This window comes from Capricornis sumatraensis, chromosome 11 (genome assembly GCF_032405125.1).
Source record: "Capricornis sumatraensis isolate serow.1 chromosome 11, serow.2, whole genome shotgun sequence".
In the NCBI taxonomy this organism is placed as follows: Eukaryota; Metazoa; Chordata; class Mammalia; order Artiodactyla; family Bovidae; genus Capricornis; species Capricornis sumatraensis.
The window spans coordinates 91,963,320-91,978,259 of record NC_091079.1 but is presented as its reverse complement, the minus strand read 5'-3'; the positions used below and the strand labels follow the sequence as shown (position 1 = coordinate 91,978,259).

General features: G+C 39.4%; 1 protein-coding gene across 1 annotated transcript in view; it reads left to right on the top strand.

Annotated features, from left to right (window-relative positions):
- Positions 1-14,940, top strand: part of SLC26A7 (solute carrier family 26 member 7) — a 146,416-nt gene that overhangs the window by 50,787 nt on the left and 80,689 nt on the right. The window contains exon 5 of the mRNA XM_068983719.1: positions 10,629-10,781. Coding sequence (XP_068839820.1) covers positions 10,629-10,781 — 153 coding nt within the window. The remainder of the gene's footprint in view (positions 1-10,628; positions 10,782-14,940) is intronic.

Below are 14,940 nucleotides of genomic sequence, written 5' to 3'. Positions count from 1 at the left end.
TCATATGATATTTGTCTTTTTCTTTTCGTCTTGAGGGTAGACATAGCCCGATATTTCGCCCTATGCTATATCCAAAATGCAGGGCTCATGCTGCCAGCTCCAGTTAGGTTCAGGTGTTTAGGCAATTCTTTCTCTTCTAGCTGAAAACTGTTAACCAGGTTCCTCATGTGAGGGATTCTCCCAGAAGTGTTAAATCCTATTAACATTTTCCACTGGTCCTTTGAGTAGCTCTCCCAGCATTTCTGGGGTCTGCATATTCAAAGGGAGGTTCTGGAATACTGTCATGACCTTATTTCTTTAAAAAAGTGAATAGAATTAGGTCTAAACCATCATTTATCCTAATTCCCTTTACATATAATATTTTATTTTCCATATGTTATTCAAATTTTACCTTTAAATTCATATACTTCTAATAAAACTTTCTTTTAATGTTATAGCTGTTTCATAGTGAATTTAAAATATTCCTCTTCAGTTATATGTTGGGTAAAACTTAGTTTTTTTCTCTAAGTGAACTTTTAGCTCTGATGATTTTATTAGGGCCCATGCAATCAGGTAGATATTAATTGATCTGTGTTTTTTCCTTTAGAAAGAGGCTATATAACTAGAAGTTTAGAATCAGAGCAGCCCTAAGTCAGATCATGGCTCTACTCTTGACTAAATGACCTTGTAACTTTGACTTCCAGTTGTCTTACTTTATGAGTTGGTGATAATAATATCAATTGGGATTCATTCCCAAAATAAACTGCCTGAAATATGGTCAGTTCAGTTCAGTTCAGTCGCTCAGTCATGTCTGACTCGTTGCCACCACGTGAATCGCAGCATGCCAGACCTCCCTGTCCATCACCAACTCCCGGAGTTCACTCAGACTCATGTCCATCGAGTCAGTGATGCCATCTAGCCATCTCATCCTTTGTTGTCCCCTTCTCCTGCCCCCAATCCCTCCCAGCATTAGAGTCTTCTCCAATGAGTCAGCTCTTCACATGAGGTGGCCAAAGTACTGGAGTTTCAGCTTCAGCATCATTCCTTACAAAGAAATCCCAGAGCTGATCTCCTTCAGAATGGACTGGTTGGATCTCCTTGCAGTCCAAGAGACTCTCAAGATCCTTCTCCAACACCACAGTTCAAAAGTATCAATTCTTTGGCCCTCAGCCTTCTTCACAGTCCAACTCTCACATCCATACATGACCACAGGAAAAACCATAGCCTTGACTAGACGGACCTTAGTCGGCAAAGTAATGTCTCTGCTTTTGAATATGCTATCTAGGTTGGTCATAACTTTCCTTCCAAGGAGTAAGAGTCTTTTAATTTCATGGCTGCAGTCACCATCTGCAGTGATTTTGGAGCCCAGAAACATAAAGTCTGACACCGTTTCCACTGCTTACCCATCTATTTCCCAAGAAGTGATGGGACTGGATGCCATAATCTTCGTTTTCTAAATGTTGAGCTTTAAGCCAACTTTTTCAGTCTCCTCTTTCACTTTCATCAAGAGGCTTTTTAGTTCCTCTTCACTTTCTGCCATAAGGGTGGTGTCATCTGCCTATCTGAGGTTATTGATATTTCTCCCGGCAATCTTGATTCCAGCTTGTGTTTCTTCCAGCCCAGTGTGTCTCATGATGTACTCTGCATATAAGTTAAATAAGCAGGGTGACAATATACAGCCTTGATGTACTCCTTTTCCTATTTGGAAACAGTCTGTTGTTCCATGTCCAGTTCTAACTGTTGCTTCCTGACCTGCATACAGGTTTCTCAAGAGGCAGGTCAGGTGGCCTGGTATTCCCATCCCTTTCAGAACTTTCCACAGTTTATTGTGATCCACTGAGTCAAAGGCTTTGGCATAGTCAATAAAGCAGAAATAGATGTTTTTCTGGAACTCTCTTGCTTTTTCCATGATCCAGCAGATGTTGGCAATTTGATCTCTGGTTCCTCTGCCTTTTCTAAAACAAGCTTGAACATCAGGAAGTTCACGGTTCACGTATTGCTGAAGCCTGGCTTGGAGAATTTTGAGCATTACTAGCATGTGAGATGAATGCAATTGGGCGGTCGTTTGAGCATTCTTTCGCATTGCCTTTCTTTGGAAGGTATACATTTAATGGAAGTGATTATCTTTGTACTGCTGCTGCTAAGTCGCTTCAGTTGTGTCCAACTCTGTGCAACCCCAGAGACGGCAGCCCACCAGGCTCCCCTGTCCCCGGGATTCTCCAGGCAAGAACACTGGAGTGTGTTGCCATTTCTAGTAGTGAATAGTTAAATATAACAAATTAGAGGGTTTTTAAAAGTGCTATGTAAATAATAGATGCTAATCCTTTTCCTCTCTAGAAGACTGTTAATCAGATAAAACAAATCTAAACAATATAACAAAATTATGTATTTTTTTGCAACTAACAAATAAAGATGATTCCAAAATTTATAAAACTTATAAAAATACCTGGTATTAATGAGGCTAGTCAGCTGGAGTGGAGAAGGCAATGGCAACCCACTTCAGTACTCTTGCCTGGAAAATCCCACGGACGCAGGAGCCTGGTAGGCTGCAGTCCATGGGGTCGCTAAGAGTCGGGCATGACTGAGCAACTTCACTTTCACTTTTCACTTTCATGGATTGGAGAAGGAAATGGCAACCCACTCCAGTGTTCTTGCCTGGAGAATCCCAGTGACAGAGGAGCCTAGCGGGCTGCCGTCTATGGGGTCGCACAAAGTCGGACACGACTGAAGTGACTTAGCAGCGGCAGCAGCAGCAGCATTCACCTGGAGTAAAGGAATGCTGTGTTTTTTAGTTTACTTTAAAATATTTCCATCTATTCAGCTCAATTCCCCTAAGCAGTTATAAATCCCTTTAATAAGTTATGAGCAATTCTGCAGTATATTTCAAAATAATCAGAAGCAATATTATTGTAAGAGTCACTTCTGTCTTGGGACCATGGCTCACCAGTTAAATCATTTTATTCCCGTGTTCTCAAAAATGTTTTTCTCTATTTTGTTATATTTGTAATTTTACTTTTTAGACCTCACATGTATATGAAATAATATATAATATAGTATTCGTCTTTGTCTGACTTACGTCACTTAACATAATGCCCTCCAAATCCATCCATGTTGTTGCAAATAGCAACATTTCATTCTTTTTTATGGCCGAATAGTATCCATATCTTGGCTATTGCAAATAATGTTGCTATGAATGTTCTGGTACATGTGACTTCTGGAATTAGCATTTTCATTTTTGAGGGATTAATACCCAGGAGTGAACTTACTGGATCATATGGTAGTTCTATTTTTAGTGTTTTTGAGAAGACATCATACTATTTTCCATAGAAGCTGTACCAATTTACATTTCCACTAACGGTGTACTAGGGTTACATTTTGAGAGATTAAAAAATGAAACTTTGAATTTTTATACTCATTAGAAGTCAAAAATTCTCTAATTGATAAAACCAAAATCTAAAGAAAAAGTCTAACTATGTGACTTTTTGAAGCCCAAAAACATCTGGAGAAGGCAATAAGAGAGGAAGAAGATTGGTCAAAGCCAAATAAAATTTTTTATCAAATTTAAAATTTCTGATTGATAGTTGGTCCCACAAAAGGGAAAAGTTTAATGACTCTTTTCAATTAAAATTGATTTTTATATTGAGAACTAATGTATCTTTTTATTAGAAGGTTGTTTTCCCCAAAAGGCACAATAAAAGTTACAGAAATTCTTAGCTCATATTAGCACTTGTGAATTTCTTTGAAGTAGTGCCAAGTGTCTCAGCCTGTAGCAGCCTATGATAAATTTGGCAAAGCTGTTTTCATTTGCTACTTTGTATGAGTATCCTTCAATATAATTATGTACAGTTCTGTTCATTAAACCCAAAGCACAAGTCAAGCTTGGCAGTATATTCAACTAACTTTTTGGGAAATTTGTATTTCCTTTCTTAAAATTCAGGTTTTCAGAACCAGAAAGCAATTTCATTCCCATTCCCATCCATGAAGTGCAAGCAAAGCATTTTTCTAGTTTGGATATCCCTGAAGGCTATGAAGCAGGAACCAAGAATGTTAACAAAATAGGACAAAAACATCAGAAGGAAATCAGAACCAATGAAATATTTTGTTTTATAGAGAATGAAATCACAATCAAGTATGTACAAATAAGAGTCATATGTGGAGAACAAATCTACTTTGAAGACACAGGCCCCCTGAGATTTCTGAATCAAGAACACACTTTGGTGGTTTATGGAAACGCACATTTTCTCCACAGTTATTGTGACATTTCTGTTGTGACTTTTGAGAACATTCACTTCACCCTGAAAAATGGACAGAATAAATTGAAGAGGAGAGAAAAGGAATATTCACCTGCAGCTTGAATTCAGTGACACAGGGGATAGAAAATGTTGCAGGTTTAATTTGGATATGAGACAATTATATGGAAATTAGTAACAAAGATTACCTTAAAATTCTAAATCTTATAAGGCAGGTATTTTAGCAATTCAATTATCTTGGACTAAGCTCTCCATCCTGCACAATTCACCGAAGAAATACATCACCATAAAATGTAGTTGTTTAACTGGTTCAAATTAAACTTAGTTTTCTAAAGAAGGGATGGCTGGATGCCGCTTGGACCTTGGCGTGCTTGGCTGTGAGTTTGGGCCAAGTGAGCTTTGTGCTCCCGTGTTGTCTCTGGTTGATTAGCATACCATACTTCCTCTACATCGTATTTTGTTTGGAGATTTACTGTATCCCTTACAGCAGTAGTTTCCTGGGATAAATTCCCAATGTGAGATGCAGTTAGTGATCAGAAATTTGCATATAAAGTGATGTAAAGAATAATAGAATGTTGCAATTTTTTCTTCCTTTTGGAGTTATGTTTGTATTCATGAAAACACAGACTGGGGTTGAGCTTTAAACTTAATATCAGTCTTGTTTTCCTATTAATGTGTGCTACTTTGGGAAGTAGAGGGATTAGGGGAGCTTGATTTTAACAACAACTATTCTAAGTTATTTAATGATATAATGATATGTACACAAAGTTTATAGGTGACATTACATTCTTAAGAACAAAGAGAACTTGTACCAACATCAATTTTAGAATTATTATAGATGGCTTTAATGGTCCCTGAGTAGGAATCTAGATTTGTTTAGAGGTAGATTTAAAATATAACCAAGTTAAAAGCAAGTTGGGGCAGAGAAAGGGTATTCCTGAGAAACTGTGGATCATGTTTAAAGACTCCAAGGATGTGAAAGCTACTTAAAAAAAACAAAAACCAAGGCTGGGAGCGGACTTCAGTTCCTCACCTGCAAAGTGGGAGAATCGGACTAAATATGAAGCTTCAAAACCAGAAATACTCAACAGAATAATCCACACATGGATGGGAAGAGATTAGCATGCATCCTTGATTCAAGAATTGCTATAATAGATTTATTCAATAGATGTTGATTGACTACTTCATAGGCGATGAAGATGCAGCTGAGAAGTGACACCCCTTTCCCAACGGCTGCTGCTGCTGCTGCTAAGTCGCTTCAGTCGTGTCTGACTCTGTGCGACCCCACAGATGGCAGCCCGCTAGGCTCCTCTGTCCCTGGGATTCTCCAGGCACGAGTACTGAAGTGGGTTGTCATTGCCTTCTCCTCCTTTCCCATGGAGTTTTATTGAAATGCTGAGAGGGAGGATGTGAAATAGGATAGGAGGAGATAAATTGTTGAACAAGATAATCTCAGATAGTGTTAATGAAGCAAACCAGGCAGTGTAATTGAAGGCAGATAATGTGATAAAGAAGTAATTATGCTCACTTTGTATTAATTGGGAAAGTAAACGAATCACTGCATATAAGAAGGCTAGTCTAGCACCTGGAAATGTTAGTTCTCCAACTCTGCTCGAAAGTGCTGAAATTTAAACAATTTCACCCATTTTTTCCCACCCCAGTCTACCCTCAAACCATATGTTTGTGGTAAATGAAAGTGAAAGTCACTCAGTCATGTCCAACTCTTTACAACTCCATGGACTATACAGTCCATGAAATTCTCCGGGCCAGAAAACTGGAGTGGGTAGCCTTTCCCTTCTCCAGGGCATCTTCCTGACCCAGAAATCTAACTGGGATCTCCTGCATTGCAGGCGGATTCTTCACCTACTGAGCTATCAGGGAAACCCATGTTTGTCATAGGGTTAATATAAAAATGTCTTTCAATTTGAGGTGGTGAAAAGGAATTAGAGTGATTGCACTGTATAGACACAAGTATACTTTCACTAAATGTGTATATGTTAAAAAAAAAAAGTCATGATTCCCTCTTCTCAACAGTTTTTGCATTCAGGTAGGAAGGCTTTGTTTCTTTTCTTTGACTGATGTGATCCTGCTGCTGAAGAGCTTGTTTGCTGAGAAGCAGCCAGGTGCCATTGAATACCACTAACCAGGATCAAAGATTCCACGTTCTGTGATAGTCTCTCTTTCAAAGTGTGGCATCTCCTCTCCACACATCCTATTGGGAAAAGGAAACATTAGGGAAGTATGGAAAAATTGTTTCCTGAATTGAAAGAAGAGAGTAGTGTAGGAGGCATTGGTAAAATGGTGAACATGTTGGTCAGGTGTTCAGAGAACCTGTGTTATGGTCTTGACTCACTCACAAGTCAACTCACCTGGGATAGGTAAGTTACAGATCTTTGCAACCTTGGCTTCTCCATCTGTAGAAATTCTTAAAGATGTGGGAATACCAGACCACCTTACCTGCCTCCTGAGAAACTGTATGCAGGTCAAGAAGCAACATTTAGAAGCGGACAGGAACAATGGGCTGGTTCAAGATCAGGAAAGGAGTACATCTAAGCTATATATTCTTACCCTGCTTATTCAGCTTATATGCAGAGTATATCAGGCAAAATGCTGGGGTGTATGAAGCTCAAGCTGTAATCAAGATTGCTGGGAGAAATACCAATCACTTTAGATGTCTAGATGATACCACCCTAATGGCAGAAAGCAAAAAGGAACTAAAGAGCCTCCTGATGAAGGTGAAACAGGACAGCGAAGAAGCTGGCTCAAAACTCAACATTCCAAAAAATGAAGATCATGTCATCTGGTCCTATCATTTCATGGCAAATAGATAGGGAAACAGTGAAAACAGTGGCAGACTTTTTGTTCTTGGGCTACAAAATCACTGTGATGGTGACTGCAGTCATAAAATTAAAAGATGCTTGCTCCTTGGAAGAAAAGCCTTGACCAATCTGGACAGCATATTCAAAAGCAGACACATCACTTTGCCAACAAAGGTCCATATAATGAAAGCAATGGTTTTTCCAGTAGTCATGTATGGATGTGAGAGTTGGACTATAAAGAGAGCTGAGTGCTGAAGAACTGATGCTTTTGAATTGTGGTGCTGGAGAAGACTCTTGAGATTCCCCTGGACAGCAAGGAGATCAAACCAGTCAATCCTAAAGGAAATCAACCCTGAATGCTCATTGGAAGAACTGATGCTGAAGGTGAAGTTCCAATACTTTGGCCACCTGATGCGAAGAGCCTCTGTTTTGGAAAAGACCCCGATTCTGGGAAAGATTGAAGGCGGGAGGAGAAGGGGATGACAGAGGATGAGATGGTTGGATGGCATTACCGCTTCAATGGACATGAGCTTGTGCAAACTCCAGGAGACAGTGAGGGATGGGGAAACCTGGTGTGCTGCAGTCCATGGGGTTGCAACGAGCTGGACACGATTGACCGACAGAACAACAACAAGAATGAGTTACACTCAGCTGGTTGATTTCTAAGGTCCTTCTAGCTCTGGCAAATGTCTTCTAAATACTGCCTTTGTTAGGCACTATATAGCTGAAATCCTTACCAGAGCTATTTGACACACTTGTTTGTCTGTGATAGATATTTAGTCAGTTGTCTGTCCTTCTTAATGGTACAAAATCGTTGCTTACAGAAATTACCGATTTACTCGTTTATGGCTGTGCTGGGTCTTCCTCGCTTTGCATGGGCTCTCTCTAGCTGCAAGCGGGGCTACTCTCTCTTGGAGTGCTTCGACTTCTCATTGCAGTGGCTTCTCTTGTTGCGGAGCACAGGCTCCAGGCACGGGGCCTCGGTAGTTCTGGCACATGGCCCCAGCTGCTTCACAGCCTGCGGAATCCTCCTGGACTAAGGATGGAATCTGTGTCCTCTGTACTGGCATGTGGATTCTTATCCACGGCGCCACCAGGGAAGTCCCTCTTAATGGTAGTCATTGTTTAGTCACTATTACCGAAAGCTTTCTGTTTCATTTCATTTTTTGTTTTAAAATACTTTTATCTTGGTTAACTTGAAGAGAAAGGAATTTATTAGGGCATTAGGAAGTGAAAGTGAAAGTCGGTCAGTCGTGTCCGACTCTTTGCGACCCCACGGACTGTCCATGGAATTCTCCAGGGCAGAATACCGGAGTGAGTAAGTAGCCTTTCTCTTCTTCAGGGGATCTTCTTAACCCAGGGATAGAACCCAGGTCTCCCACATTGCAGGTGGATTCTTTACCAGCTGAGCCACAAGGGAAGCCCAAGAATACTGGAGTGCGTAGCCTATCCCTTCGCCAGCGAATCTTCCCGACCCAGGAACTGAAGCGGGGTCTCCCGCGTTGCAGGCGGATTCTTTACCTACTGAGCTATCAGGGAAGCCATAAAGGGAATTCCAAAGACAAATACTGTGAGTCCCTTTGTCTTCTGTATTGCTAGGGCTGCCGTGACAAACTGGGTGACTTAAAAAATAGAAATGTATGTTCTCCAATTCTGAAGGCTGGAAGTGAAAGGTCCGGGTGTCTTAGGACTAGTTTGCTCTGAGGCCTCTTTTTCACTTATGTATAAGCATCCTCCTGCCTGTTCACATGGAAGGACCTCTGTGCATGTGCACTCCTGGTGTCTCTCTCTCTGTTTTCATCTCTTCTTTTTATAAAGACACTGGTCAGATTGGATAGGGGCCCACCCTAAAGGGATCGTTTTAACTTAATTACCTTTTTAAAGGCCCATCTGGTTGGATGGCATCACCAACCCAATGGGCATGACTTTGAGCAAGCTCCAAGAGATAGAGAAGAACAGGGAGGCCTGGCATATGCAGTCCATGGGGTCACGAAGAGTTGGACATGACTTAGGGAGTGAACAACAACAAGTGTTCATAGTGAGAAAAGAGGAATATGAGTTCTTTCTCTCCATGTTATTATGCTTATTCAGGGTAAAAGCTATTCCTATTTACATTTGTTACTATTACCATATTAAGTGAAAGCTTTTATTAATTCAGAATATTTATAGAGTGCCTGATATCTGCCAGATACTATTTTAGGACCCGAGACTCCATCATTGAAAAAAAAAAAGTATTAAGAATGGCAAAATCCGATAAAAACACATTATAAAGTAATGTTTATGTATAAATGTGTTTGTGTGTGTAAATGTCTGTTAAGTGCTTCAGAAAAATCTTCTTGCTAAAGAAAATAATGAAAAGTAGTGTATATATATATGATTGATAGGCTATTTCATTCTTTGAAATATCTCAAAATTGATTTGTTTATGTGTACCAATGTATTTTTTATTTCATGCCAAATTATATTAAATGGACAATTTAAAGAATTACTAGTTTTATAGTCTTAAAGTGAGCTTAACTCATATTTTACAAAACAGATTGGCTTGGTTCTGATGAAATAGTTTACTTATTTATCCATACATACATGAACTATCTTTGCTTCTCTGAGGTCTCAGTTCAGTTCAGTTCAGTCGCTCAGTCGTGTCCGACTCTTTGTGACCCCATGAACCATAGCATGCCAGGCCTCCCTGTTCAAAACCAACTCCCAGAGCCTACCCAAACCCATGTCCATTGAGTCGGTGATGCCATCCAACCATCTCATCCTCTGTTGTCCCCTTCTCCTCCTGCCCTCAATCTTTTCCAGCATCAGGGTCTTTTCAAATGAGTCAGCTCTTCACATCAGGTGGCCAAGGTATTGGGCTTTCAGCTTTGACATCAGTCCTTCCAATGAACACCCAGGACTGATTTCCTTCAGGATGGACTGGTTAGATCTCCTTGCAGTCCAAGGGACTCTCAAAAGTCTTCTCCAACACCACAGTTCAAAACCATCAATTCTTCAGTGTTCTGCTTTCTTTATAGTCCAGCTCTCACATCCATACATGACTACTGGAAAAACCATAGCTTTGACTAGACAGGCCTTTGTCAGCAAAGTAATGTCTCTGCTTTTTAATATGCTGTCTAGGTTGGTCATAGCTTTTCTTCCAAAGAGCGAGTGTCTCTAGGCAAGAATAAAGCAGATTCTTTACTGCTGAGCCACCAGGGAAGCCCTTAACAGAGCCTATAGTTATTTGAGAGCCCTTATTTGCTCTTAATAGTGAATCTGCATATAGCTAATGAGTTTTAGATCTCTGCCCATTAAAGTGACTGAGAAGGAGCTGGAAGTGTTGTTCTGTCCTTATGTAGGAAGGAATACTGAGTTTGGTGCACGAATCAAGGGGAAAGCAATTCTGTACATGCAAATGAATCATAGCCTTATCTGTATCAGCCCTGACTGATATACCCTTCTATGCCCCACTGTTTCACTCCTCTCCCTTTCAGCTATTTTTTTGCAAGACATCACAGAGTTCAGCTGGGGCCAGGTTTTAATTTTGGTATATTGTGAATGACCCTGAAATTTGTTTGTATTTTTCCTCATTACTGTAGATCTATGCATATATCTTTAAGAACATCAAGTCTGTGCGACTGGAAGCACTGCTCTTATCCTTGCTAAGCATTGTGGTACTTGTACTGGTTAAAGAGCTGAATGAACAGTTTAAGAGGAAAATTAAAATTGTTCTTCCTGTTGACTTAGTTTTGGTAAGTACAAAATGAACGTTTAACTTTCTTCTCTGCAATGCTTGCGACTGCTGTGGATAATGTGCAAAGGCACACCTTATTGTCCATAGTAACCCACAATTAGTCCTGTCTCTCATTAAAACAGGACTAATTTTTCTACACATTCATGTAAAGACAGGAAATATTTTGAGTCAATAATTTAAAAGAGGCACACATGTTTCTAATGTTTGCAGAATTTCTCATATGCTTGTATATTTTCAGATAAATAAGAGAACATATAGCCTAAAATTTTAAATATGGAGACATTTTTAAGGATGGGACTCAAAAAATCTCTGGCATGATTCTCCATAAAGCAATAAAAAGTGAAACCACATCTTTTTGATATGGCATCTATATGCTGCATAAAATGTGATTAATCAACAAATGTCCATTAATGGTTGATAGATTTATTATATTTACTGACCTAGTTTTTCTTTGTTGAAAGGATATTCTCATAATTTTCAGTGGCCAAGGCTGATTCTCTAAGATATTTTTGTTGCTGTACTTGGCAAAGTAACAAATTGTACTTTACTCCTAAGGCTTATGAAATTAAAAAACACATTTTGAAACTTTAAGAGCCTCTAATGGGAACTCTTTTTAAAAAAATTGTATTTATTTATTTTGGTTGATTGATGGTTGCTGTACAATAAGGGTTTGACTTCTGCATACATCAACATGAATCAGCCATAGGTATACATATGTCCCCTCCCTCTTTAAACTCCCTCCCACCTCCCACTCTTTCCCACCCCTCTGGGTTGTTACAGAGGTCTGGTTTGACTTTCTGATGGGAACTCTTAACTAAACAAAGCATTACATTGAAAATGAAATGTTAAGCAAACCAGTCTTCTAATTTACTTGTTATTAATTGGCTTTAATTTCTTTTTATTGGTGATAAGTAGTGTCTAAATAATTTCACCCATTGAAATATCACTTCATACTATTGAAATAGTGTAGGCTTTATTTATATGTATATATATATAAACCTGAGTTCAGTTGCTCAGTTGTGTCCAACTCAGTGACCCCATGGTCGCTGCGACCCCTGCAGCACACCAGGCCTCCCTGTCTATCACCAACTCCTGGTGTTTACTCAAACTCATGTCCATCGAGTTGGTGATGTCAACCAACCATCTCATCTTCTGTCGTCCCCTTCTCCTCCCACCTTCAATCTTTCCCAGCATCGGGGTCTTTTCTAATGAGTCAGTTCTTCGCATCAGGTAGCCAAAGTATTGGAGTTTTAGCTTCAACATCAGTCCTTCCAATGAATATTCAGGACTGATTTCCTTTAGGATGGACTGGTTGGATCTCCTTGCAGTCCAAGGGACTCTCAAGAGTCTTCTCCAACACCACAGTTCAAAAGCATCAATTCATCAGTGCTCAGCTTTCTTCATAGTCCAACTTTCACACCCTTACATGACTACTGGAAAAACCATAGCTTTGACTAGATGGACCTTTGTTGACAAAGTAATGTCTTTGCTTTTTAATATGCTCTCTAGGTTGGTCATAACTTTCCTTCCAGGGAGTAGTTCAGTTCAGTTCAGTTGCTCAGTCGTGTCCGACTCTTTGCCACCACATGAATTGCAGCACTCCAGGCCTCCCTGTCCATCACCAACTCCCGGAGTTCACTCAAACTCATGTCCGTCGAGTTGGTGATGCCATCCAACCATCTCGTCCTTGGTCGTCCCCTTCTCCTCCTGCCCCCAATCCCTCCCAGCATCAGAGTCTTTTCCAATGAGTCAGCTCTTCGCATCAGGTGGCCAAACTATCAGAGTTTCAGCTTTAGCATCATTGCTTCCAAAGAACATCCAGGACTGATCTCTTTAGAATGGACTGGTTCGATCTCCTTGCAGTCCAAGGGACTCTCAAGAGCCTTCTCCAGCAACACAGTTCAAAAGCATGAATTCTTCAGCACTCAGCTTTCTTCACAGTCCAACTCTCACATCCATACATGACTACTGGAAAAACCATAGCCTTGACTAGACTGACCTTTGTTGTCAAAGTAATGTCTCTGCTTTTGAATATGCTATCTAGGTTGGTCATAACTTTCCTTCCTAGGAGTAAGTGTCTTTTAATTTCATGGCTGCAGTCACCATCTGCAGTGATTTTGGAGCCCCCCAAAATAAAGACTGACACTGTTTCCACTGTTTCCCCATCTATTTCCCATGAAGTGATGGGACCGGATGCCATGATCTTAGCTTTCTGAATGTTGAGCTTTAAGCCAGCTTTTTCACTCTCCTCTTTCACTTTCATCAAGAGGCTCTTTAGTTCTTCTTCGCTTTCTGCCATAAGGGTGGTGTCATCTGCATATCTGAGGTTATTGATATTTCTCCCGGCAATCTTGATTCCAGCTTGTACTTCCTCCAGCCCAGCATTTCTCATGATGTACTCTGCATAGAAGTTAAATAGTCAGGGTGACAATATATAGCGTTACATACTCCTTTTCCTATTTTGAACCAGTCTGTTGTTCCATGTCCTGTTCTAACTGTTGCTTCCTGACCTGCATATAGTTTCTCAAGAGTCAAGTCAGTTGGTCTGGTGTTCCCATCTCTTTCAGAATTTTCCACAGTTTGTTGTGATCCACACAGTCAAAGGCTTTGACATAGTCAATAAAGCAGAAGTAGATGTTTTTCTGGAACTCCCTTGCTTTTTGATGATCCAGTGTATGTTGGCAGTTTGATTTCTGGTTCCTCTGCCTTTTCTAAATCCAGCTTGAACATCTGGAAGTTCACAGTTCATGTATTGTTGAAGCCTGGCTTGAATAATTTTGAGCATTACTTTGCTAGCATGTGAGTGCAGCACTTTCACAGCATCATCTCACCTACAATGAGATTCATGAGTATACACATGGATACTTTTGCCCCAGCACCCAAACTCTGAACATATCTCCACTTTTCACCCACACAACTGTCCCTTGGCCTTTCCTTGGACCATGCTGAAAGGGGAGACCTGGAGAAGGTATCTGGAAGTCGACTTTGGCAGGAAATTATAGATTCCTGGGAATTCAGTGTATGATCCAGAAATATGAGCCTAGGTTTGAGTTAGGTACCTCCCCTTGTCTCCACAAAACTCCCATTTTACAGTTGGAAGATTTCAGATTAGAACCTTTTAAAGCACTATCTGAAAGACAAAGTTAGTGACTTAAGTTACTTAATTTTAATATTGGCTATATGTATTGAACACCATGCATTCTTCCATTTTCAATAAGGATTCAGCATCTTGCGGCTACGGTATATTTTCTTTTATAGCTCACAGTATTTTCTGATGATATAAATATTTCATGAAAATTATTAGCAATTAAAATGTATTAAATGTAGAAATTTTTGAATACATTAATACTTCTGATTCCAACCTAATAGCCTGAATTTTTTACTACTATTGTATTTAGAAAGTACAATTATGTCATAGTATTTATAAAGTTTGAAACTATTACCTGTTTGAGTTTTATTGCCTTTAAAAAAATTCTCGTCTCCTTTGTTTTTTAAGTCTATTTAATGTTTTAAGAAATATTATAAAGTCAGTTAAATATCATCATAGAAAAGAGAAATATATAGTAAATATCCCTACAAAGTAATATTATTGGACATTGTTAGATATTCCTTATTTTGCTAGTGTGATTTTTTTATACCTTTTTTCTGACCATATATATGGTAAATTTATACTTTTGGTAATTAGTATGTTTCTTTTTAACAAAAAAGCATAGTATAGAAAAGATTAAACAGATATCAAACTGATAGATAACCCTGTGAAATAACCAGTACCTATTAAATAATCAAAAGAATGAAGAGAATGTGAAAATGGATGGAAAACATTAAGGTAATATGACTGGTGAAAACAAGTCCTGAACAGAATTCTGAACATACACTTTAAAGGGGACTGTGGATACTTGCAGAGAATACAAGGCCTTGCTTGCCGTATGTCATACAATAGAAGGTCAGGCTCCTGAAACTCCAGGGAGGTAATTCAAAAAATATTGGGTTCAACACATTATTAACTAGCATATTTTTCTTCAAGAAATAGCAAAAGCTCAAAATTAAAGATTATTCAAGGAGACTGTAAACCATCAATTACTAACCTACATTACGAATATTGATGCAGCGTCTTAAACTCTTTTGTGACTACTCCAGTGAAAGGAAAATGTTCTGAG